General features: G+C 42.8%; 2 protein-coding genes across 2 annotated transcripts in view; one reads left to right on the top strand and one right to left on the bottom strand.

Annotated features, from left to right (window-relative positions):
* Nucleotides 1–2,512, bottom strand: part of INVS (inversin) — an 88,809-nt gene extending 86,297 nt beyond the window's left edge. The window contains exon 1 of the mRNA XM_027451847.3: nt 2,384–2,512. The gene's annotated coding sequence lies outside the window, so the exon portion shown is untranslated. The remainder of the gene's footprint in view (nt 1–2,383) is intronic.
* ERP44 (endoplasmic reticulum protein 44) overlaps nt 2,437–27,036 on the top strand; it is a 45,774-nt gene continuing 21,174 nt past the window's right edge. Inside the window, exons 1-4 of the mRNA XM_027451857.3 lie at nt 2,437–2,655; nt 19,723–19,795; nt 21,476–21,515; nt 24,520–24,635. Coding sequence (XP_027307658.1) covers nt 2,599–2,655; nt 19,723–19,795; nt 21,476–21,515; nt 24,520–24,635 — 286 coding nt within the window. The 5' untranslated portion in view covers nt 2,437–2,598. The remainder of the gene's footprint in view (nt 2,656–19,722; nt 19,796–21,475; nt 21,516–24,519; nt 24,636–27,036) is intronic.

Here is a 27,036-nt window from a genome sequence, read left to right as displayed (position 1 = left end):
ATATACATATATATCCCCAAACCTAACTTTTGTTGTCCCCTACAAAATGATTTCAGGAATCTCCCTAGTGCCTTACTCAACAATCTACTTGCCAACGCCAAGCATGCCCGGCATTTGTACCTGCCTGAAGTGACCAGCTGTGGGAGTTCAACACTTATTTGCATGAGGATGAGCTCCTTATGACTTTAGGAAGGTATTTTTCTTCATGAATAGTTCTGGATCCATTTCTGGTTATGTGAAATCTATGTAACAATGTGCTCCTGTCCTGCAGCTCTCCTCTCCCACTGCAAACCTCACCAGAATGTGACAAGGACAAGGTTTGGTATCACTTGAAGTCATGAACGCTTCCTTCCTTACCAGTGAACCTCTCTATATTTCAGAAAATCCACCAAACATTTTTTGCATGCTTATTTTACCACAGGACTAAGTGATTGCTCAGAGGGTGGTGAGGCTTGGCCAGGTTGCCCAGAGCAGCTGCGGATGGCCCATCCCTGGAGGTGCTCAAGGCCAGGCTGGATGGGGCTTTGGGCAACCTGGTGTGGTGGGAGGTATCCCTGCCCATGGAACTGGGTGGGCTTTAAGGTCCTTTCCAACCCAAACCATTCTGGGATTCTACAATCTTTCTCCTAAACAAAGTCATTGATGGATTTGAGGCTTTATTAACTTCTAGCAGCAGACAACAGAAGGGAGTCTAATGTGACAGGAGGTTAAGAACATTTCCAGCTTTAAGGCCATGGAAGAAGGAGAAAGTGCCATAAAACACCACAACAAATGACAGAAAAGCTCCACTTGACTTGGTGCTTAAGAAAGTCAATAAAAGTGCAGATGCACATATAACAATGCAGGGTGGACAGAGCTCACATAAACCCAAACAAGTCCAAACATACTTTAAGACCCAAAGCATGACTGTTTTCAATTTAAAGAAAACATGTCTTCAAACCTTTCTAGTGCCTCGATAAATCTGCTGTTTTGCCTGTTGAGGACATGCAATTCATACATTTCATTCCAAGTGAAACTTTTCCTCACTCATTTTCCTCAAATATTAAGAGGAACTATAAAAGGAACATATGTAACTTTCCTCAGATATTCCTCTGGTGTATTTGACAAACAGATGAACTGGTATACGGAATATACCAGATGAAGATATCTGGCTTGATAAAGATCCTCATTAACAACAAAATGAGGTGCATATTTGTACAGGATGAAAAACAATTTAAAAAAAATCAGGAAATAACTACATGATATGTTTATAAAAAGTTATATAATTGGCATTATTTGTAACATACACTATATTAGCGTAATCAAGTAGACCATTCACTTTCTCTTTTTCACCTAACATGTACGGAAACATTAGCTGTATCAGGACATCAGAAATGCAGGGACAGTCATAGGAACAGCAAGAGGACTTGAAGTTATATGAAATTTCACACCAAACTACGCTCATAGCACGTTGTGTTACACAGATAATCGGGATGACAGCATTGTTCTGTTCAGCAAAACACAGGGTTGCTAAAATTGCTGTGGATGCCCCATCCCTGGAGGCATTCAAGGCCAGGCTGGATGTGGCGCTGGGCAGCCTGCTCCAGTAGCTGGCCACCCTGCCCTGAGCAGGGGGGGTGAAACTAGTTGATCTTTATAAGGTGATCTTTATTAGATGATCTTTATAGATCCTTTTCAACCCAGGCCATTCTATGATGATATGATATATGATGTATGTGTGTGTATATATGCATACATGCTGTATACACACACACACACATATATAACATGAAACTGAGGGGCCAAATGGTTTTTGTAGGGTCATCCAGAGACCGAGCCCAACTTTTCCTCGTGGCCAAAGGGGGCCTGCCTTGCAGTAACCTGACATGAGGGCTGTCTGTGATATGGCTGTGCTGTTTCCCTCCTCACGCTTCCTCGTCGCCTTGTGTACATGCTGGCCATGCCAGGCATGCCAGGCGCGGCTTCCCACCAGCAGTTTGACCAAACCCTGCATGCAAAACCTGAAGTTTTACTGCAAGAAGATGAACTTTCGGTGTGACCCAGCCCGTGACACCACTGGGGATCCCACCCCCACAATGTGATGCAGCGGGCGCTCCGCAAGCCCCCACCCAGCACCGCTCGGACCACAGAGCGGCTTCCTGCGCTCGGCGGGGACGCAGCGAGGCACCCTAAACCCCTCATCCCACCCCTAATCCCTCATCCCACCCCTAATCCATAATCCCTAATCCCACCCCAGGAGGGCCGCAGGACGCACCCCCCCTCCCTATCCCCCCACCCACCCGCCCGCTGCGCAACCTCCGCAACGCGCGCCCTCCCGCTACGCAAACAGCGCAGCCGCGCCCCGCGGGGAGCCCCGCTCGGCCGGCAGCGCCCCGCTCCTCACCTCCGCGCCTCCTCCTCCCGCCCCCGGCTCCGGGACTACATTACCCGTGAGGCCGCAGCGCCGGAAGCGAGTGGCGGAGGCGGGCAGGCGGGCGGGCGGCGGCCCCGGGCCGGCCGCGGGCGTTTCCTGGCGACGGGGGAAGTTGCGGAGCCGCCGCGGCCGCCGAGCGCCTGGGAGCCGCCGCGCGCCCCGCACGGCCGCCTGGTCTACCTACCATGAGAGCCGCCATCTTCCCGCCGCCGCCTCAGCCCGGCCGCCTCGTCCTCCTCATGGTGAGCCCGCGGCTCCTGCCCCTCGCACCCCCTCGTCCCCTCACCCACCCCGGCCGGCACCTGCTGGGAGGGAGCGGGGAGCGGCCCGGCCCCGTGGAGGCCCCGCGGGCTGCGGCCTGGCCGAGGGGAGGGCGCTGGAGCCGGGCCCCCCCCCCCCCCTTTCCCCTCCTCCCTCCCTTCCCTCAGGGGCTCGGGGCTGGAGTTGGGAGAAGTTCCTGAGGGAATATGCCTGAAGTTGTCACCTTCTGCCTCCTTTTTCTCTTTTATTTTAATTTTCTTGTGGCGTTAGGCGTGCAACCAACCGGATTTGCACACATACACACACTCACAGACACACACACGATCGTTAAATGCACGCCTTCTGCAGAGATAAGGCGGCTCGCTTATCTCTAACGCTTATCTCTAACGCTGCCAGCGATGTGCTGGGCCAAACCCTGCGCCTGCCGCGCCCCCAGCCCCTCCTGCAGCCGCAGGGGGCTCACAGGGGTGAAGGAGTCCAGCGGGATTTGCTCTTAGACACCACCACGCTTAATCAATCTGCTTGGAACAAAGCTGTAAAATCAGCCAAAAAAAAAAAAAAAAAGAGAGAGAATAATTAGAGGCAAAGATAGAGCTGTGGGGATCCAAAGGGAAATACCCAGCAATATATCTGCTAATGAATGAATGGCCAGAAGCATTAATCCAAGCGCCTAATGAGCAGGGACCAGAGCTCGTTATCCCTTTGAAACATGGGCTGCTAGCTGGATAAGCTTTGGTTAAAATGTGAAGAGCTTGCTGAGTAAGTATATTCATTGGTATGGCTTGAGGAAAAAAAAAAAAACACATTTGAGGTGTTTATATATAGATGGCTATTTATAGCGTGTTAGCTCACTGTACGAGAGACTACAGTGATGAACCTCGTATTTTCAGGTCCTGTCTGGGCGTTAGCACGTGAGCGACATTGCTCTTGTTCCAAGATCAATATTGTAACCCTTGTATCGAGCGCAGCGAGCAGAAGCAAGAAGTGCGCGCTGTTTGTTTTTAAACTTGGCATTTAAGCGGGCAAGCACAAGTTTGAAAAATTGGACAGGAATTAATGAAAGCGTTTTTCTTTCTTCATGGTACAGCGGGTCCATGCAAATCTAATACGTGTCAGTTAGGTTATGGGCACGTCAACTTAAGAAATAGATCGCGGCGAAGATCTGAAACTTCCCCATATTTTAGGTGCTGTTTCTCTTTGTATGGATTATTCAAACCCATTTCTAATGAGATTAGAAAGATCCATACACGTAACACTTGAAAAATAAAACAGGCCAGGGTTGGTTTTTTAATATATTCGTGTGCAGTGCTACCTGTGTAATTGTTCAGCGTCACATCAGCCGTGCCCCTGTGTTGTAAGGTGCCCGGTTACGTCCTCGGATCAAGACAATGAATCACTCCTTTCAGGAGGTTTGGTAAGAGTTGTCCCGAGCAGGCTGGGAATGTGAGAGGATCCTTGTTCTTTCAGATAGCTGACAAACCCGTTTGCAGAGTGCGACGCTTGTTTTCTTGTGGCATTTAGGGGACCTGGTGGTGTGTACCACATCGACTTTCAACTTCTGGTAACTTCTCTTCTGCCTTCCCAACCGCTGTGAATAGTTGTGACCCACAACATGACTGTGGTTTTGTCCGGTGAGGTTTGAGAGAGCCCTCTGCTCTGCCTCCAAAGGATGTGCTGGCTAGCAGAGCCTCCTCGAGCGTGGCAGTTGGTGTGTTTTGGGGATGCGAGCTTCTTAGTGTTACCTCAGTGGTGCCTAGAACAGAGGGCAATGATATACAGCCGCGAAAACAGCTTACTAAGCTGGACTTGTTTAGCAATGAAGTTGAAAAATAATTAAGGTTCCAAACTTCTGGATAAGCACATTTCTTCTTCTGCACGGCCTGCCTCTGAGGGAAGGAAGTTCTCCTTTATTTTTCATACAGATTGCCTTTGTTTCTAGAGCTCTGCACGCCAGAAGTGTTTGCAGTGGTGCATACTGACCCTCCCTGCCTCAGCTTTATGCTTCCGAATCTTCAAAGCAGATAGGCGCTGGAAGGTGATGAAATCTGATCTCTGAAGAGGGGAAGTAAAGGCAAGGAGAAGAATCAACATTAGGGTATTAGCACAGCAGTTGGTGACCAGGAAAAGGAGTCTGGTTTATTGTTACTGCTTTCGGGTGTTGGGCAAGTGTAACAGGAGTTCCTCGGGGTGGGAGGAGGGCGCTGAGGGGGAGGGAAGGAAGGGCTGTGGTTAGCTGGAGGAGAGTAAGCTGGGAGGAGGAAATACTTTTTGGTAATGGAAGCGCAGAAAACTGTATAAAAGACATGGAGGGTTGAAATGCTGTGAAAGACCCTGGAGCTGAGGGGAAGGGCGGACAGGGCACAGCACAGGCTGCAAAGGAGTCCGCCTGATGGCAAGACTGGAATAAGCAACATTGTTTCTTGCTCAGAGCTGAATGATGTCTCTGCCACATTGGTGTATGGCTTGGTACTGGGTAGGACAGGTCTGATGAATCCGAGGCAGCAGAATAAATGCTGTGCCTCACCCCATCCTTCTGTAAGGCAAGGCGTGGTTCTTTGGCTTTGCTCTGCTCGGGCTCTCTCTGTGTTTGCCTCCACCTGCAGGTGCGCAATGAAAATTGTAGAACAGGACACTGCTAGGCACGTGCCACAGAGCCACGTGCCATAGATACGTTGCTCAGGATGCCGCTGGGAGGCTCGTGCAGGTGGTGTCCCTGGGGAAGAGATGTGAAGAGAGGAAGCCACCAACTGATAGCGAGGAAAGGGAAGGGAGAAGTTCTTAGCATTTTTTTTTTTTTTAATTATTTTTTTCCCCTTGGGCAACTGTAAAAGGATTTCCCTGTTCTTGCCCTTCAGTCTGTGGAGGTTTATGAGGTGTCAGACCTCTACTGCTACACCTTTCTTTGTGGCTTGCTCAGAAAGGGGTCCCAGACAAAGCAAGAACACCTACTTCGTGTGGTTTGCAACACCATTGGAAGGACATATGTGTCCCCGGATACTGAGGATGTGTAAAGTTGGAGCATCCTCTGAGTAGCACCGCTGCCCGTTTGTATGTTCCTCCCCGTGGGCTGATGTGGTTTGGCATTGCCAGATAATACCTGGTGTTACGGTTGGTCTTAGGCTGTAATTTCCATATTTTTAGTTGAGCTTTCCAAGTGCTGCTGACATAGCAGTGCAGTTGCAGCCGCTAGGAGCAGGAACTTAGGAGAAGGCAACGACCTTGCAGCCTTCTATTAAAATTTTAATTGAAGATAAAACATGCTGGGGGGTAGTATTTTTGTTTCTTGGTTGACTGCTGTTGCTTTTTGCGTCTCGTTAGCATGACATCGAGCACCCAAATAGTGAAAATGAAAATTAAATAAAATGATGTCTTATCTTACTGTTAAATGGGCAATTCACTACTTGCTGTATCAAAGAGAAACTGATCTCTGCACAGTTTTGCGGTGTGCAGAGCATATTTCTGTGCACTTGCCTCTCTTTGTGTATTTATAGGAGTCCTGCTCAAAATATTCTGAGTTTGAGCATTAGTCAAAGGCTATAATTGGAGGCAAATTTTAGGCCACTGAGCTTTTATATAATGAGAAGGGCTCCCCGCAAGAATAGCACGGGAGTTTTGAGTTGTCCATCATCTGTCATGCCCTCTGAAGAGTAAATTAGTTGTTAACTGAGGAGCTGTCCCTGGGAATTTGGAGGGGGCGGGTGGGTAGGGGAAGCCTATCGCTCCTGAAACCTGAAATGATTCTTCAAACAGCACACCAAGGCAGCGTTGGAAAATGTAGAGATGAGTACCTGACAGCGTAATGTCGAAGATCCTGTCGCTGGCAGGTGATGCTCCTTATCTTCGTTTCCTTTTGATATCCTTACTTTCTGCTTTGCTTTCTATTTCTATTTTTTTTTGGCAGGGCAGCTTTCTCAAGCAAGACACTGGTCCTCATGCCACTTCCTTGGGAAAACAGTACGCCGCTTACTCCTCTTGCTGCACAGCAGTCCTCTCCTTTGTTTTAGCCAAACCTAGTTCTTTTTCAGTGTCTCTCAGGATTATGTGCTGCTATTCAGGAGGAACAATTGTTTACCTTGCAGGCTCTTCTGTAAACCTCGCTTGAAGAGTTTGCGAGCGTTCTGTGTGACTCCTTGGCTTTTTTTTGTTGTTGTTCAAACCTTATTATGTGAGTCTATTGACTGTAGTTTGCTTGAAGGGAGAGAGTTGTCTCGCATGAGAAGAAAATATAAATATATGCTATGAAGCTTATAATCATACAGCAGGGCTGCTTCACAAGCTCTTCAGGAGGGCCTAGAGATATCTTCAGGTAATGGATGCTTCAGTAATGGAGTGGTTTTGGATGCATTAGCAATATTTTAAAATATTTTTTTAAGAGTGAGCTCTCGGTGGTGTAGAGGAGGAACGTTTGGAAGTTTAAGCTGAAGCAGTTTAGCGTGTTGATGTGAAAGGCTAAGCAATGCTTTCTTCCAAAACTCTAAACTAGAGAGAGAGCTCCCGAGAAGCAGAAGAGGTCAGGTGCGTTGTATAGGATCAGGAAAGGAGCTGAGAGCGGGATTTCTTGCTGTGGGTTTTACCTTTGCGTTTTCTTCCTCTCTGATGCATCTTCATTCATCAGCAACATGTGAGCAGTTGATAGAAATGTGACTTCCTTTTTCAAAATAGCAATTCCAACTGATCATAAAATAGAACTTTTAAAAAGCTCGTAAGATATTTTAAAAGTTTTGCCTTGAATTTATTGACTTTCAGGTGTTTGATTTTACATTGTTAGGGGTTGTTGTGTAAAGCGGTGGCTGTACTCACCAGGAACTGGGCATATTTTTTCACTTCCATTGGAAGATGCTGTTGTCGGGGTGCTGTGTTTCTGCAAGCCAGGTGCAGGACCCTGTCTGTACTGAATTACGCTCTGGTGATGACCAAAACTGGCGAGATGTATGGCAGAAGGATTCCATCATTTTTTCACACGTGCAATTAAACCAAACCTGGGCGCTCCTTCACGCACGTGCTCTGTGTGTACCTTGAGTTTGCAAGGCATTATGTATGCAGCTTGAGGTTTCTGGTAAGCAAAATAAATCTGATCATCTGTTTTTCAGTGTGTTAACTGTTTGGGGTTTCTGCCCTCCCCTCATTTCTTGATGTATGTTAATTTGTCAAAGCTTTCTCTCTAAAGCCAAAGAGGAGTGGTGAGTCTTACTGCGTTTACCCGCCAGGGGTCAAGCTGTAGACTTTTTTTTTTTTGATTGCTTCTTCTGGGAGCTCATTGATCGCGTCACTTGGAAGGAGCCTCTAAAGGTCTTTTGGTCCTACTCCCTGCTCAAAGCAAGACTACCGTAGGTGAGGTTGCTCGGGGTCTTTTCCAGTTGAAAGCTGAGTATCTCCAAGGATGGAGGTTCTGCAGTGTGGCTGAGCACCTGTGAAATTGTTGAAAATTTTATCTGAAGAACCTGTTTGGAGCAGCAGCTTGTGTCCTGTCCCCGTGCATCTCTGAGTCTGTCTCTGCCTTCTCTACAACTTGCAACCAGGTAGCAGCAGCTGCAGCTTTCCTTCTTCAGGCTGCACAGGCACAATTATCTCAGCCTTTCTTTGCATATACCCTGTTCTCCAGTCACTGTTCATCTTGGTAGCCTTGTGCTGGACTTCACTCCCCTATGTTAACCTCTATGTGGCACAGACAAACCCCAGACTGGGCAGAATTCTTCAGATGTGGTCCCACAAGGGCCAGTAAAAGGGAAGAATCACTTCCTTTGATCTGCCAGCTCTGCTTTTGCTAAGGCAGCCCACAAGGTGTGCAGTTGGCTGCCTTTGCAAGAGGCGTGCTGCTGTCTCCTGTTGAGCCTGCCCCCCAGCACCGCTGTGCCCCGGGGGACAGCGAAGAGCTGTTTTCTGCCCAGTTGGCTCCCAGCCTGTTTGGGGTTATTCCACCCCAGATGCAGGACTTTGCCTGTGTTGAACTCCGTGAGGTTCCTGTCAGACTTTGAGAGACAGAGCTTGTTAACCTCAAGGCAGACAATCTCTGGTATCCTTTCCTCGTTTACAGTCAGTCATATTACAGAAGACAATCAAATTGGCCAGATTGATTTGCTATTTCTGAATCTCTGCTGGATGGACATGGCCTCCGGGAAGAAAACTTGCCTCTGTAATTGTCCTGGGGACCCAGGAAAACGTTTGGTATCTGCGTTTGTGTGTCTGTGCATGTCCAACTTGTTTAATTTGTTTCTAGCTCAACCTTACCTTGGGCAGTGCTTCCCTTCCACAGTATTCTGCTACTGGGCTCAGACATCATCAGAAGAAAATGATGGGAAGAAGGCGATGAGTACCTAAGTCTTTTTTTGGGTCCTTTGCCATTAGGCTCCTTGCTTGTTGAGCAGCAGACCTACAATTTTCTCAGTCTTCCTTTTGTTGCTGTAGAAACCTGCTGTTGACCATTAACATCCCTCTGTAGTTTCAATCCCAGCTGAGCTTGGGCTTTTCTAATTTCTCCTGCCTGCTCAAGCAGTGTTTCTCTACTCCTATCAAGTACTCCTTCTCCTACCTCTCCCTTCTCTGTACTTCATTTTTCCATTTCTGAACTCATCCACGAGTCCTGTGTTAACCTACGTAGGCCTTCTGCCAGACCTTAATGACTTTTTCTGCAGGTGTTGTTGTTTTTGTGCTTTGAAGAGGTTGCCCTTGAGCATCAGCTGGCTCTCATGGGGCCATTTCCCTCTCGGAACTGTGTTCCAGGAGTGGACTGAATTTTTAGCGAGACCTGAGAGTCCTGTAGATGACAGATGGGAATTACCATGAGCCCTGATCATTACTGAGGTATAGCTGGAAGCTTTCTCAGCATGATGAAAAGAAGCACTGGAGCTCCCAAAGGCTTATTTCATGGAAAAAGTGGGCTACTCCATTATGAAGTGTTTGGACAATGCTCTCAGACATGTGGTTTTGTTTTTTGGTAGTCCTGTGCAATCACTTGCTTCACTTTGGGACCAAAATTAAGGATATGCTAACCTGCCTGGAGATTTCAAGTATACAGTTTGCTGCATTCACTTTGGAAAGGAAGATACTCTCCCTGGCACTGGGAGAGAGACTTTGTTTTTTTTGCTTTTTTATTTATTCTCTTAATCTCTGAAGCTTTCTGTCCTAAAACGTATTCATGAAACACAAGCCCAAAGTGGGAAGTGGAGCCCTAGAAATGGAATACAGTAAACGAACTTGTTCCTTGGCGAGCCTTGTCTCTTGTCTCACCTGCCATCAGTGATTCTTGCCTGGTTTTCATGTGTTTTATCGAGGTGCACCCAACAAAAGGTTTGTGAAGATGTCTGCTTGTGCTATGGGGTATTTTTTGTTTTTAACATTTGTGAAGGGAAGTGGGGAGAAGAGCAATCTGACCTCTGCTGTAAGATGAAGCTTACATTTCATCCCCAAGTGGATTCACCTGGCAATGGGGCATAAACCTGGAGAGACCTTGCTCATTAGGAACTCTGCAAGGAAGCACTTCGAAAGGCGAGGCAGAGGTGCCTGTTCCAGTGGTCTGGAAAAAGAAAACAGCAGCTGTGGCAGTGTGTTGCTGTTTCCCATAGCTGTCCTGACTATCAAGTGATGATAAAATTAACTTTTTCAGAAGCTTCACCAAGGGAAAGTGTTTCAGTGATGTACCCCCATTTGTAATCCCGAGAGCTTTTTGTTCCTTTAGTCCCATTGATAACCCCTTTCCTAAATCTTGCTGGAAATGCTCAGCCCCTCAATTCTCTGCCAGTTACAAAGATTATGGATTTTCATAAATGTGTGTGAAAATACTTTTTTTTTTTTTTTCCCCCCCCTTCTCCCTTTTGAGTCGATCCACTTGGGATTTTGGAGAGAATGACTGCGAGACAAATGGGTAGCTTCACAAAGGTAATTAAGACAGTACTTGGTGCGAGGGTGAACAGTTAGGGGTTCTTTCCACCTAATGATCTGTTAATTAGTGGAGGGAGCTCAGCCAGTGTGGGGGCCTCTCAGGAATTACCTTTGACTGACATTTCAGACTGCTTTGGTTAAGACCATGTAATTGCAGGGGGGGAGGGCTCTTTATTTTTGTCTTTCTTCTATTTTCAGTGTCAACACAGGCCAGCAGAATTTGCTAAGATGGCACAAAGGTATATACAGGCATGCATATATAAAATTAGCATCACCTAGCTATTAAGCATTATTCTAAAATAAGCTTGCTACCAGTTCTCGCCGTGCGCCACGTGAAGGTGTTGCTGTTATTTTTAGGACTGCTCTGGAATGCTTGCTTGCAAGTTTCCATGGGAGTTGTCAGCCCGTTGGCATAGTTCATGCTCCTTGGAGGAGGTGAAGCAGCAGTGGGGTATCCCTATCACGTTCTTCTGTGCATTCCAGAATATCTGTGGCATGTGTCCCGTCCCCTGCATTATTTACAGAGTAATCCACGAGAAACCAACTGTGTGCGTGCAGCCCCTAGCAGCTGGTTAGGGTCAAAAAAGCTCCTGTGCAGCCTGAAATTAGCCCCTCACTCTCCAGGCTCTAACTTGCATGTGCAGATGTGGTCCCAAAGGTGAATTTTTCTGTCTGGGTCCAGGCAGCATTGCTTTAATTAATTTTTCTGTAGAAGATAGTGAATTGATCAGTTGTGAAATGTATCTTTTTTTCCTCCTTTGAGGGGTTTTTCAGCTTCCAATATATAAATTAGAATGCAACTGTGGAGTAAGTATTTCTATTACTGCTTATTTGGGAAAAATCCTTGTCCTCTCATATGCCACTTGAAGGTAGCTAGTAGTAAATACCTACCTGAAACATCCAGGCAAAACACTTATTACAGGCAAGAAAATGGGTTGCCAGTGAGCTTCAGTACACTGAGATTTGTAGTTTGCGTCTCAAAAATAGATGCTTGTGAAGTGTGCGTCACAAATTTGCCTGAAAAGAAATGAGAACAATCCAAGTAGCTTAAACAAAGGTGATGTTTTAAACGGATTTAGGCTTTTCTAAAAGAGAAGAAGTTGGGAGCTATGACGTTAAGGGAGTAGGAAGCTGAAGCAGCAACCCCACCTTGTATCTTAGAAGGTTGGTGGTTTAGCAGTTGTGAGGTATTCTTCCTTCTTTGGCTTCCCCAGAAGAAGAGGGAGGAGCAGCAGCAGCCCAGGACTGGCTCTCAGGTGGTTTTTCATGTAGAAGCTCAAGTTTCATATGCTAAAGTTTCATATTCACAGGGTTATGTTGCAGAGCACTGTATTTGCCTTGGTAGTTGCCCAAAACCTTAACCTCCTGCTGAAACATTAGGAGCTCATCTGAGGGAAGGTGGCACCTCGGTCCTGCTGAAGGAAGAAAAAAACCCATAGCACCAGGACGGTCTCAGTGGTACTGGAAGGACGTGCTGCTGGAAGTTGCTGGTCTGAGGTTGGTAAAAGGGGCTGCTTGGGTGCACGTTCACCTGAGATTGTGGGGTGCAGCATGGCTGCAAACCCCAGGAGGGTAAGAAGGTCGTTTTAATTGTCGTGCACACGCTCGCTTCCCTGCGTCGGGCGTGTTGCTGCTCTAGTTTTGACAGCTGTTGCTCCGAGCATGAAATAAGGATGGGCCAAATCAAGTTGGCCAGGCTTCCACGTTCTTCAGCCAATTTTGTCATTTGGAAATACGGCGAGGCGGCAGCACGAATATGAACAGCACAACTTCAGCACTGTTATCAGATGTGATGTGGCTGCTTGCGTTCCCTTATATTGTCTTTAGAGTTAAAGCACCATGTTTTGCTTCCCTTTGGGTGGGGGAGAATGACCCCAGCTGTATTTTTCACTTTTGAAATGTTTTGGTCTAATTGTCATTTTCACTTTTCTCTTTTTTTTTATTTTTTTTTTTTTTACACAGTGCATTAGCTGCAGACTTTAAAGCAGTTTGGACTCTGCACCTCTGGAGTCACAGGGTTTAATGCTTCACCTTTCAGTGCTGATATAAGTGTGGATATGAATGCTCTGCCTCTAGAACCAGCTGTGTGCTCGCAAATGTGCCCAGGTTTCTTACTGTTCTTCTGGGTTCTCCTGTGTAGAGCTCCTGAATACTTCAGAGGAAAAAAAAAAAGGCGGCAACAAGAGCAAAAATCAGATCAAGCAGAGTAGGACCCGTTTCCGAGATGTTGCCACCCAGGATCGTATGCAGAATGTTAGAGATATGCAAAAGTGCAGATTTCTTGAAGGCAGCGCTTTCAGTATGCCACCTGACTGATATTTTATCTAAATTGCCTCGGGGTATTTCTGTCATGGAGAGCTAGTTCGTGCGTGTTTATGATAGCCTTTTAATTTGCACTTGAGCAGTTGGTTTCAGTGATTGCTACCTACTTGGAAAACAAGTTCCAGCCTGAAAGGTAAACCTCAATGGGCTTGTCTTTGTTCAAGTTCCATCTTTTTTTGTACCACAAAGAGATAGATAACTGGATGTTTTGGAGCAGAATTGAAAATAGATTGTATTTGCACTCCTGAATACACGGTTAATGAAAAGATAAGCAACTGAGAGTGAGTAGGTGTTGAAATTGAGTATTTCAGTTGAAAAAGCTTGGTTTTTGTCTTGTTGAGCAATGATACTGATAGGTACTAAAATCTACTGAAGTTAATACTTAACAGGAATTGTGTGTTATTTTTAAAGCAGCGGGACGTGCGTAGGCAGCAGCTGTGGGATAATCTGAAGGAACGAGTGTACGAGCAGGTAGATGAATTTTCTAAGACAGCAAGCATTCGTCTGAGGTCGGAGATGCTGTTTCTGCCGAAACACTACAGCTACTTTCAGTTTCCACCTCTGAGATGACACTTGAAAGAAGAGTTTCTGAGTTGGGTCGCCTCTCCTTCCACAGAACGGCTTAACAGTTTTGGTTTCGTTTCCATCGCTGGTCCAAGAAAGGACAGAACAGAGAGGGAACCCTCAGCTGTTGTATGTTTTGCACTGGCCCTATCCATATGAATTGGAATAAAGGTGAGAAGAAAGACTGTAGATGATCCTAGTGAAGAACAGGATAGTAGAAGGATGAAGTTGTGGATTTAAAATCTAAGGTCTAAGCTCTACGAACAGTTTTGGGAATGGCTTTTGTGTGTTGTAGCAGTTGCCTTCATGGAGAACAGGCTTTTCTCCTTGACATAGTGAAAAAGAGTTGGCAAACTTCTGCTCTGCTATCAAAATTCTCTCCTTGGCAAGACCAAGCTACCCTGTATTTTATGTTGCTGGATCATACCTTTGACAAGTTCAGAAACTTCAGGGTATGGACTTTCAGGACCAGCTGTTGATGTTTAACTTGTGCTAATCTTTCTGGGTATCTCATTCGATGTACTTTATTCCTTCTTGAAAGTGAATCAACGCGTTGCTGCCAGGTAATCAGAGCGGTTGGTAGCCACGTCAAATAAAGAAAGCGGTGATGGAATGTGAGGTGTTGCCAACCCTTGATTTATTTTTTTTAATTTTCCTTATAAAGCTGCACAAGTTACATTATTTTTCAGGGCAATTCTAGTCTCTTATTAGTAGTAAGCATGGTAAATAAAATATCTAAAGATCAGAGTTCTTAGGCAGTTTCCTGGGGAGCTGAATTCATGGCTTTAAAGCTATGACACGCTGTAGGGTAAGTTGATATTTTGGCAGATGTGAACTACTTGAAATGTTTTTTGTGAGGTAGTGCAGTTGTTCAGACTCCCATTTATACCTTTGGTAGATATATGGGACGCTGCCTATAATGGGACACTTCACACAAGGAAAACAGCATGTTATGGCCTTCACTGGAGTTTGCCCTTTTCCCTCTGGGTCGAGAAGGGAAGCAAGTCGAAGTTAGAGAAGAGTTGAACTGAAAATAGCTTAGAGGTCTTACCTCCGTGACATTTTTTAAAACACGCCTCGTGTCAGTTTTGAGCCCTGACTCTAGCATTTCTTTAAAAGACGATGATCCTTAGAGTTGTGCCCAGAGACCTGAGCTTTAAAGCTGTGCTTAGATAGATGCATGGTGCTGCTGTTCATAGTCTTACCAAAAAAATGTGTTGAATTGCAGCGAGCTTTAATTTTCTGCTCTGCAATGGACTTTTTGAGTGAACATATTGAGTCCTGTAATAGGAATGCACAAGCTGTTGGGAGGTAAATTTACCCCATGTTACAGGGGGCCTTCAGTGCTATGGTAACAAGCCATTGAGATACCTCTTTGGCTGTGAATCCTTCCCAGCCCTAAATGGCACAATGTTTATCAGGTAAAAAATTGTTCTGCAAAACAAAATATACGTCACAGTGATCATTGTTTAGTATTTTGAGTTAACATGGTTATGTCACTGATAAAAACAGATAATACCTTTATAAAAACCCTGTTTGATGGGCAGAATGAGTGGTGGCAGCCTTCAGTTAGTCTACATTATGAAAATGTTCAGGCGTGCCCTGGAATACGGCAATGCCAATTAAGGCACTCTGCTGAGGGGGTGAGTTATGGTCTCTTTTCCCTGGTTTTCCCCCGGCATGCTGTGTTTAGTGCTGCCTGCCCTTGCTCCGGACGCTGTGCCTCATTGCAGAGCTGCTGGGAACGCGACCAGTGGGACGTTCCTGATGGATGGCTCCGAAGCCAAACTTCAGGGGCTCTTACAATGCCTGTCAACTTCAGCTCTGCTTTCCCCCGGGATTCCTTTCAATTTGTAGCATCCTGCAGCAGGCTGTAAACCCATCTGCTTCCCCTCGCCTGTGAGTTTCATGCAGATCTCGGAGCAGCAGCAGATAAGCAGCGTGCATAAAGGAAACGTATTTGGGGACTGGAAGGCAGCTGCAGAGTCCTGTGGGGCTGAGGCTTCAGGTAGTAACTTCAATGTGTCAGGCTGGATTAGAGGTAGGACGGAGCTGGTTGCCAAACATAAAATGATTTTCTGGAAGGGGAGAGAGAGGCGGTTTCGTCGTGTGCCTGTAGGATTTCCCAGCAGAAAGGGCTGGATGGGAAGTTTAGCAAGTGAAAATGAAGGCTGGTCTTGTTGGCCGCCTTGCAGCTGTAGTGCTAATTAGAAATCATAGTGCTCCAAGAGTAGGTTTTCTGTGTTTTTCATATGGCTTGCTCTGGAAGTGAGGAGCTCCGTTTCGTTACGTGAATTAACAGAAGAAATAACCGAAAAGCTGAAATACACCAGAACTGTTTTTCCCTTTTCTTGCAGGATTAAGATTGTGCCCTGTTAGTTAAACTGCCCCTTGTGCAAGAAAATGGTGGGTAACGTGCAGTGAATTTGGGAAGGAGATGCCACTAAACCTCCAGGCCTGCTTCCCCTGTCTGGCTAGAGCTGAAAGGACTATCAGCACTAATTGCTAAGAGGAAAATGTTGATAAAAGCTTTACCTAAACCTCCCGAATGACCAGCGGGCTTCGTTAATTGGGTGTGTGCTACTGAACAGCAGCGCTGTCGGCAGCAGAGCCATTTAAATGGCGAGCATTTTCATTTCCTTTTTGGAAAAGGGATCTGAAACGTGGCATTTGAAGTCGGAGAGGGCTGCCTCTGAGGGGCTGCGGGGTGAATGGGATGGGTTGGGTCCAGGCCTGCTGTTTTACGTAAGGCAGCTTGTGCAGTGCTTTGCCATAATGTCAGCGGAGGACAATGTTGCCTTTTGGGCAGTGCTTTGAGGTCTGGTGTTAGAAAAATCCAAAATGTCAGCTGAAGTGGAGTTACTTCTCAGAAACAAATAAATAATGCTCCTGCCAGGAGCTGCTCCAACTTGCAGCGAATTGTTTCGCTGCGAGTTTGTCCCCTCCTGTGGCCCTGGCTGGTTCTTTTTACCATTCAGCCTGTGGTTTGGGGGATAAATTCAAAAGAAACCCCTGCGATATTGCTGCGTAACTTCTTAAAAGATTTCCTCACAGCTGAAGAAAGAAGAAAGTGGGTCAGACCTGCTAGGGTTTCTGTACCAGCCGAACTTCCCAGTGAAAACACAGCGTTATCTTCAGAGACTTCCAGGAAGCAGGGCTGATCCATTCCGACCACGTTTGGCAGGGTTACTGAGGACAAGAGGAGCAAATAAGCGTACACAAGTGTCATCTCCTCTTCCCTCTGCCCTTATCAACTAAGTTTTATCTTCGCCAATGCATTGTTCAGTTCCTGGCTTTTTTTTTTTTTCCTCAGCAGTGCATTCATTCTGTAAGCATATACATAACTTCTACACTTGCTTTTTTAGTCCACATTTTTTCACATTTTTGTATAGAGATCGAGTAACTTACAAACACATTCATCCAACTTTTGCGGTTTCAAGTATTTAGAATTTAAATATCCTACAAATCTATATTCTTGACAGATTTCCTTCTGGGTTGGTTCTGCCAGATTCCTTCACTCAGTTCGTAGCTCCCATGCAATGCAAGTTGGTTGGAAAACTCTTGCCCTGGTTCCAAATGTGAACAGTTACTTGTGTGCATCTGATGTAGGCCAGTGGAATACTAAATTTGCATTTAAAAGTTTGGAAAAAAAAACTTGTGTTGTTTTATCAGATACAGTTTTTCAGAACTTAAGTTCAATACCTGCTTTAAAGTGTCCAACTGATGTTCAGAAACATTTTCCTCAAAAATATCGTATTTTCTGCCCCTGCGTATCGTTCACAGGCTTCATCAAAGGACAGAACATATTCTCAAAGCTGTGCAGCTGCTTAACAATTTAAATATGAATTTATATCCCTGCATGTTAAATATTAATGTAGTAATATCACAAACCATCTCGCGTCTCTGGGGACGGTGACATTACTGGGTCAAAAGGGTGTGCTTTGTTCCTTACAGGCATTGTACCTCCATGAAAGCATCAGCCGAAGTGAGTCTCCTGTATTTATTGGGATTTCTGAAAAGAAAGGTTTTTTTCTTCTCCTTAACTCTGTGTACTTACCATGAAGGTTTTGGCACCCAAAGTTATTCAGTTGGTAGAAAACATTGAAGAATATACTTATATTTTGACAAAATAGATATTTTCTTATTTCTAGTAGGGAAAAAGTATTTAAATCCTCTCATATTTGTGTAGCTTTGGGGGAATTAAGTTCTTAGTCTCAGTGTTTTTCTCCTACTTTTTCCTATGGAGGGGCAGTAGGATCTCCAGCTTGATCTCATTTTCATCTTCAATATGAAGATGACTGAAGTCTTTGTTTCGGTACTCGCAGCTTGCACCACGTTTTTCTGCAAATAAGAATTAAGAAAGCAGTGAAAATTTTTATTTGTGCTATAAAGAATTGCTAGGTTAATTTGCTTTTTTCTGTACATAGCACAGGATCCAGCAGAGGACTTCATTGGTTAGTAAGCCCTGCACTTTGACTGTGCAGGTAAATATTTGCACTGAAAGTTAAGGTGTATTGTAGCAGTCCACAAATGAAACTACAGCTCCCGATCTGTCTACCTGCTAAGTAACACAGCCTGTTTCCTGATTGCAAACATAACATAGATAAGTATAATGTTTAATTTATGTTTAGTTCATCCTATTAGATGAGATTAGTATTGCTGCTGTAAAATTGTATTAGAAAAAGCCAAGTTGTTTAAGGAACTGATATCTTACCCATTTGGTATGTTAAGAAAACATAAAATCTGAGGTTCCTGTGGAAGTATTTTCACCAAAACCCGCTGCAGGCATTCTTTTGAAGTTCTCGCTATCTAGAGGCTTGTGTGATTTATTTATTTTTTGTGTGTGTGTGTAAGCAAGCGCTGTGGGTGCTTATAAGCAGGGCAGGTCAGCCCTGTAACCTTAAAGCATACAGCCAGAGGGTTTCGAGACCTCACAGGGCAGCTGAAACCCTGAAATCCACAGAGGAATTTGTGGTCGCCTGTGGTTAGATGAGATGACAGCCAACAAAAGGAATATTGGGTCATACTATTTGTTAGGTAAGATAATAGTCCAACTGTTATTGTTAATCTCTGCTGCTGCTTCAGTTATACACGTGTTACATCTAACCTAACACTTCCAGCTTGAGTGTACCAAAAAAAAGTTCACTAGCTCATTCACCCGCTTAGCTGTCCTCTCTTCTTGCTGGTCAGCGACACAGCATCGTCAAAGGTACTTCCCCAGCACTGACCTGCCACAACTTGTGCAGCTCGGAGGTTGTTTAATGCGATGTTTCTGAGCAGACGGTGGGGTTCTGCAGTTGGTTTTGGACATGGACCTTACAGCTCATCCACTACTTCTGTTCGTATGCAGTCATCGTAAAACCAACCCTTAGACATTTGTGCCTGGCAGAATTCAGGTGGCACAGAAAGAGGCAAACGCTTCCAGAAGTCATAGACTCGTGTTTAATAATGTCCAGTTATCATTGCTTTTCCCTTGCTAAGTAGTTTCTTCTACAGAAGCTGGTGAGGTGTCAGCCTGTAGTGTAAGATGGACTCTATCTGCAACCCAGCAGCTTCTAGTTGGGAAATAGGAAAGGATCAGTGTCTTTACTGGCAAGAACTTAGTGATCCATAGATCCAAAGGAATTGAAAATCACTGCTGGAAACCTCACCTGCATGCCACATACAATGGTAGTTTCAGACTTATTGACAACGTCTCTCTGCAAAAAGACTGCCACAATTTTTTAAGCTGATTGTAACGAGAGAAGACATCCACCGTGTCTGGTGTTTTTGAGAAGTCAATGTTTGATAAGCATTGGCAACAAGTGCTAGAAAACTTGATGTTTGACATGGAGTTAGTCTTTTGATAAGTTGTAGACAGCGTCAAAGACAAGAGTGCCCTGGGGGCTTGCTGCTTGTAATTGTTTCCCAAATCTGTCACACCTGTAGCTGCTCAGCCTCTGGCATGGTTTTGGAATAGAAGAGGTGTTGGGCTCTTACATAAACACAGAGATCCTTGGATCACAGATACAAAGGTACAAAAACTGCCTGTAATATTTTTGCCAACACAGTAGAGAATCATATGAAGAGAGTACCAGTTTTGCTTTAACTTTGTAAGAATGTTTTATCTGTAAATAAAGTTTATTTGTGGCAGTGCTATCATCTGAAACGTTTGGTCTGACTTGCAGTTATTCTTACTGCTTGTTCCTCTCCAGCTTTTGAAGCACGGTGTTTAAAATCTGAGGTATGTTACTACTTTACTGTTGTAACTTTACATACCTTACTGATTTGTTTTCTCTTTTTAGGTGTCTTGGCTTTTTAATCCAACAAGAAGCGAAATAACAAGTCTAGATAGTGGAAATATAGATGACATTTTAAGTGAGTACTTTGAATCTTTTTTTTTTTTTTTTACTTTAATATGTCTACAGTCGCTTACCTGTGAGAGTCTTGCAGTGTTATTAGATAAATATGCATACCCTAGCCTTGGAAATATGGATTGCAGTCTGCATAGAAGTTCTAAATACCTGTGATCAAAATTAGCTGTCTGAAGCAATGTATCACTTACCAGATTACTTCACTGTAATCTAAATGAGAACGTAGGCTAAGAAAAATACCTGGTGTCTTGTTTACAGATGGGAGCACTTGATTACATAACCAAAACCTGTCAAGAGAATATTCTAAGAGTTCTCAGAAAATAGCAGCAAGTGAAACCCTTGCTGGTAGTGCCCTTAAGTGCCTTGCTTGTTCAGCTGTGCTTTTTCTGAGGTTAAGCATTGTCTTGATTTCTAGTGCCTCACAGGAAGGAGACACGTAAATTAGTATTTCAATTACTGTCTTAAATCGATGTCTATTCCTTGTCTGAAACCTTTTTGCCAGAAAAGCACATAATTTGCCTGTCTAGTTGTCTTCATATGAATGAAAAAAGCAAAAACCCTTCTCTACTACCCACCTACTACTATAAATACTTCATAGGTTATGGATAACCCTAAACTTCTCAATGCCCTGAATTTTCATTAACTTCCTGTTTACCACTTACTTTCCTTGCTGATAATGAAAATCCTAAAGCCATGCTTTAGTACAAACTGTACTTTTTCCCAGCCTTCTCAAAAAGTCCCTCTTCTAGCATGTTGTCTTTTACAGACTGTTCTTAACATCTTCAGCTTTGCTTGTAGCTGCTTTGTAACTTTGTCAATAGTGCGAATTTATCTAGCAACATTAGTGCTTTGTGAAGTTGTGTGACTGATGTTCTATAGTTCTAGCACTTCTGTTTTATTTCAATATCTAGTCCATTCCTAGTAATAAAAATCAGTTTACAGCATGGTTATTGTATTGTGCAAAGATCACAGGTTATTACAGAGTAGGGTATTAAAGTGTGTGTCCTAGTTCTGATATCCTTTCCTTTTTTTTTTTTTTTTGAATTGTAGAATGATGTATAGAGCACTATTTTGCTACCTTAGCATATACACCTTTAGTATTACTTCTTTTTTCAAGCCTCCCTTAGTATTAGGGAGGTTTGGGGTGTTGAAACTTTGTCACCTTTTGCCCTAGTATCCACCTCTTCAGCAAGTCAGGCAGCTTTAGACAGATCAGAGCAAGTTGCACAGGCAGCCTGCAAGTTGTCATTCTTCTCACCCGAAGAGCTAACACTTAACGCTTCAGCTTTTAACTTTTTCTTCTAACACTTAAGAACACACCATATAATGCTTGAGAGCTACTAGAGTACAGCTTCTGGGTTTGAGTGCTTTAATTGACTTACTTTTGGTCTTCTGTGTCACTTACTACTTCTGTGTCTTAAGAATTGACATCTTTAATATCTAATATATCAATAAAGTCAATAAAATACTTGACTGGAGGCCTCTTTCATCACTTTCCCGCTTGCTATAGATTATATTTCAGATAAGATTTATCCTAGCAGTTTTCTAGTGGATTGTGTGCTGAATAATCTAGAAATATTAGTTTTTATGGTTTGTTTGCATATTTATTATGATCTTAGATTGAAGTGCTAAGAAGTTTGCCTTTACAATGTGACGCTGAATTCTTTTATTCTTCCCTTCCCAGACAATGCAGATGTTGCTTTAGTTAATTTTTATGCTGATTGGTAAGTTACATAAGTATTTTCTTTTTCTTCCCCCCTATGTTTAAACTTTGGCCTGTTGAAAACTGTCATGTTTGGCACTAGTATCCTAATTAAAGATGCAGTGGTATGTCACTTTCAAACTGGATCTTTTTTTTGTTTGGTTTTGTCTTGATTGCTTCCCCTTCTGCTGTTCTGCCACCTTTTGTTTCACTCAGGGCCTCCGTGAGAGAAAAAAGGGTTACCTGGCAGTAAGGAATAACACATTATGTGATTGTGTGGTGGCTTTTTTGTTTGTTTGTTTTTCTCTTCTCACAGCAAGAGAAGTTTCATTAATTTTTTGTCTCTTGAATATTTTGGGTACTAGCATATGTTAATTTTTATTTTTCTTAAGAGTCACTCCCATTCATACATACTAGTAAACAAAAAGCCTGAAATTACATTAAAAATCAAATTCATCTCTAGTATGGAAGGCCTTCCAAGTGAGAGAACTAGAGAATTGAGGGATGAAATCTGAGCAACTAGACAAGGAAAAAGTTTGGGCTGAGACATTATGAAAGACATACTTAGCTGGAGCTGTGTAATTGGATTTTTCTTTAAACTTGCCTATAAAATTGTTGTTAGAATTAATTTAAGCACCCATGCCCTATTTTTTTTAATTGTTTTCGAAGTAATTTTGAATGTTATGTTCCAGCATTAATACTTCTCAAGGAACCTTTAACAAGGGGGAAAACAGAAAAATATCCAGGGGAAATAGAATTTAACATGCAAATTAATATGGAAAATGAGGTCAGAGAAATAAATCACTTTCTCCCTTCCTTGTTTAAAGTAAATAGCTTTATAATGTAAACCAATACATAAACCAAAGTATTATTATACTTTAAATATTCTGCTTGCTGTTTTGCTTTGTGTGCACAAAATGTTGGCCGTCAGAATCAAATATCATCTAAGGGGATTAAACTTCTAATTCCTTTCACCTCTTTGACATTCCACTGTATGTCAAAGTCTGTAGGTCCATATGGCCTAGCAGTAGCAAGCACACCATTTTAAAAGAAAAATTACCAGTTTGCCTTTACTGATAATTCATTTAGGCGATTTGTGTTAATTTAAATTCATTTTTAAAAGTGATTTTGAAAAATTAATACCCAGTCTTTTCATATAGAGTGAAGTTCTCAGTGAAGAAGTTTTTAATGCCTTCATTTAAACTTTCCATAAAGATAGACATCATACCAAACTAAATCACTTTAATAACCTTTGTATATGCCTCTGTCATTTTATAGACTATTTTTATGTTCAATTAGTTTGCATCTGTTCATTTGGTACTGCAATTTCTATTGATATGAGGCACATTTAAACCGATAGAATTTTTATGTAGAGAGATTGCATTCATTTACCAAGCAAATTGCTTGAGATTTCTTTCTTTATAATGATGGTACAACTAACTAGGTATAAGTAAGTAATTAGCTCTGATCTCTTACCTGTTCTGTATAGAATTGTACATTGAAGGATGTCTTTAAATAAAACTTTTAATATGGTTATTTTCAGACTGTGGTCTGCAGATCCCTCACAGATGATGGACTACTTGGTTATGTTTAATAAAAACTTTTGAAAAGCAAACCTAATGAGAGTAATTCTAATACACTAAAAAAAATGTTTGGATTTTGCAGAAGACAAATTGCAGGAGACTATTTTAGGACTTGATCTAGCAATATAATAAAGTCTTATTTTAGGACCATGTTAGCACAGCCCCTGCTGCAGTCCCTGCTGTGGTCAGATCCTTTCTATAGCAGGTTCTCTTTGAATTTAAAGTTGTGTGTTCATTTTCAAGTTGATTCACTAGTTGATAACAGGCTATAAGTTTAAAATATTACAACCTTAATGAGGATCCTTATATATAGGCCTTCAGGGGGGCAACCCCCCTAATATTGTGTACTGCCAACCTATGACATAAATGAATTGAATGAGAATGGATCGGTTTTGCTGATGAAGATGCTCTGCTGTAAGAGTGGAGGACAATGAGGGACAAAGAAATCGTATATAACACATCCATGCTACATAAATGCATTATGTACAGCTGTGCTGGCCAGAGTCAAATTTGCCTTAGAAGATGAGCCTAAGCCCTGTTTGTACTTCCAGAGCAAAACCTGCCTCTACACTTGGAACGTTTCCTGCTCTGGGCAGTGTTTCAGAGTGGGCTGGTTCATTGCAGGTTTGCTTTTAGATGCTGTGGTGTGAGGTCTCATGCTGACAACTTCCACAGTGCTGTTGCATGCCTTCAATTTAAAATTCTAAGGTGTGTTTTGAAGAACAATTTATAAAGTTACTTTATTGACATATTAATAACAAACTTGTGCACTACTGTTACCATAACCTCCTCAAAACCACCAAAACATCTGGGGCCTCTTTCATCTATCAACATGTACAGCCTTTTTCATGGTCGGAAAGAGGATTTGCTTCAAAAGCTGACATGGCTGGAAGAAGGGTCCCATGGAATTTTTTTACTCATTGCAATCTACTAGCAGTCTGTTTAAGTACTAGGCATAATTTCCACCAAATTCAAGCAATAAAATAATAAGCAACACTTCTGTTGTTGACCCATGTAAAGTTCTCTCTTTGATATTTCTTGAAGGTGCTTGTTGGTGAATATTTTAATCTCAACAGCCCAAGTCTTTTTACTAGCTTTTTAAAACTCCTTCCCCACAGATAATTCAGTTAGAAAAACAAATTTTTAGAACAAACTTCCTAAATAGAATGTATTTTCTGAAGACTTACAATTGTCTAATGTTGTTTCTTAAGCTGATAAATCAGGGGCACATCTTGAATTGCTTTTTTCCCCTCCTGAGTTCTTGAAGTTACTTTTGAAACTACTTTTATCCAGTCAGTTACTGGCATGAGTACCAGTATATGTTTTGTTTGTTCTGTAGTAGCTTTTCTTTCCTTTCTTTTCCCCTCAAATATTGAAATGTTCTGTGAGTCATCAACCAAAATATTTCATGTTAATATTTTGCAATCTTTTTCCTTTCCACAGGTGCCGCTTCAGCCAAATGCTGCATCCTATTTTCGAGGAAGCTTCTAATGTAATTAAGGAAGAATATCCAGATAAGAATCAAGTGGTGTTTGCTAGAGTAGACTGTGATCAGCACTGTAAGTAAATCCTGATTCAGTTTTTCTTTTTCCTGTGGTATCCTGCCAGTAGGCTATTCATGAAATTGAAGTATAAAAATAGAAATAGAAATAGAAAAAAAGAGCAATCTGAAGTGTAGTTGGTTGAACCTTACGCATCATTTAGCCCAGAGACAGTTGCTTGTATCAGTGAATCTCTTCTTCCAAATTTGTAAGGTCAATCTTCAGTGCTGTTTTCTCATTTTATCCATAGATGTTTATTTGCATGTTCAGGAAAAAAAATCTCATTTATTGGGGGGGAAAAAAAAGTCTGGGGTTATAAAATGAATTGGGTTACTGTGGAGTCAGAGAAACACTAGTACAGCACAACCAAGAAGCAGCAGCAGCTGTCAGCGTTGACAGGATCTTCTGCTCAGCAATTCCCTCTAAGAGTCTTGGTGGACTGCAAACTGTGTTTTGCACTCCTGGTAGTATAGCAGAGCTGTTCTGCTTTGCTGTTTGTACGTTTATCAATAAAAGACTACTGATTTTGATGTTCTGTCCCCCTAATTACATGAAAAAGATAAGCTAGAATTTACTTATATTAATCCCAGAAGTTTTTTAATCTCATAAAGTAATCCCATAATAAGTAGAATGTAAGGAACATCTGCTACCTACTGAAAAACAAATGGATAGCACTGAGATTATTATGGTGGTTTTTTATAGTGGAAAGTCTGCTTCACTGTTCTGTGCTTCTGGACGAACAGCATTTGTAGGCATAGTTTCTTTACAGTAGCTTGAAATTCCCAAAGAGTAGTAACAGTTGCAAATGGCTTCAAATCCCGGCAGAAATTAAGTTCTGATGCTTGATTGCAGTATTTGATCTTTACTGCTGGTTTGTAAGAAGAATTACATCTCAAAATTTGATTTGCGCTTAGTTTGTAGCATATCCCTGGGATTTACCCTTGACCTAAAAGTTGTGTTGGTTTTTTTTGTGTTACAAAAATGTGGAGAGAGAACCTTGTAGGACAAAAGTCATCTGCATCTCTCTGAAAAGTGACTGATTTCAGTCATGCATCCATGGAGGTGCCCAGCAATAAGAGCGCTTGTCTTGTGATCTTGAAAGAGATCTCAGGTATAAAAATACATTTAAGGAAGCAAACAGTATCAGTCAGGTATCTGAAGTGGAAAGTAAGCTGACTTCTCAAACTGTTAGGAGTGGCCAAGGAAGTTGTCTTGTCCCTTCCCAAAGGTCAGTGAGACCAATTTGTGACCACAGGAACCCTCAATGCCACTGAAATACAGGATGTATTTTAAAGCCTCAGCTGGGAAAGAGGCATGGCATTATTCACCTGAGGTGTGATATGAACGGTTTTGAAGCATTTGGCAGCCTTCCTATCTTGGAGTATTAGGGACATGTTGAAAAGAAAAGCTGATAGAAAAGTTTGAACATATATGTTCTTGAAGAGCGGTTAGGTTGTGCATGCTCACAGTTGTCAAATCTGTAGGCAGATCTCCTTTAGTGCAGAGCAGCACTTTTCTGTGTCTGCCTGTAGCATTTCCAGAGCAGCTGCAGCAGACAGGGTGCCTGCTGTGTGCTGCACAGAATGTCCTTTAGGCCTCTGGACTTGAAGTCCAAGAGGCTTTTTTGGTTTGTTTGTTTTTCCTTTCCCATTGTAATGCTGTCTCCTGTTAAACGTATGTTTTCCTAAACTGCATTCTTGAACTGCCTTTTCTAGAATAATAGATTCCTTACTTATTTTCTAGAGCCTGGAATGAAGGCAATGAAATGCTTTGGAGTGGTATGTTAAAGGCAAAGTCTGACATGTAGTCTTTGAAACTCTCCTATTCAGTATTTTGTCTTGGTGTAGCTCCTGCATCTCGGAATAAATGAATTATCCCCTGGTCTTTTAACACTGCAGTTGTAGAAACTAAATGCAGTTGTAGTATACATATTTTTTTTATCAGCTTATTAAGGGAGTTACTCTCACATATTTGAAGTTGCTTCTGCATATTCTTCTGTATATATTCAATCACTTTCATCAGTGATTTTTTTTTCTCAGAAGATGAACTGATTTGGCTTGGGGAGGGAGAGGGGGTTAATGACAGTCTGATGTTTGGTTCGCTCTTTTTCTTTTTAATTCATTTTCTTGCCCTTAATGTCTTATTTTGGTGTTCAACAGTCTGGTTAGCTCATCTTTTCATAGAGTCAATGATATTGATATGATATAGACTGAAATTTTTAATAAAATTCTCAAAAAAGACTGTAGTAAAATCAGCCTGTGTTGCTGAGGTCTGTTCTTAAGATTTACATTAACAATCCAAGTCTTTACTTTGTTTCCTGCAGCTTGAGATGTTTGGGGAGCTCAGAAACAGTCTTTGAGCTGCTGGATGCCTGATGTTTAACCATGAGATGTTCTTGCCTTGGCAGTTACGTGCCTCA

Source organism: Anas platyrhynchos, chromosome 2 (genome assembly GCF_047663525.1).
Source record: "Anas platyrhynchos isolate ZD024472 breed Pekin duck chromosome 2, IASCAAS_PekinDuck_T2T, whole genome shotgun sequence".
Taxonomy (NCBI): Eukaryota; Metazoa; Chordata; class Aves; order Anseriformes; family Anatidae; genus Anas; species Anas platyrhynchos.
Note: the sequence above shows the minus strand (reverse complement) of the source record. Positions and strands in the feature narration are given on the sequence as shown.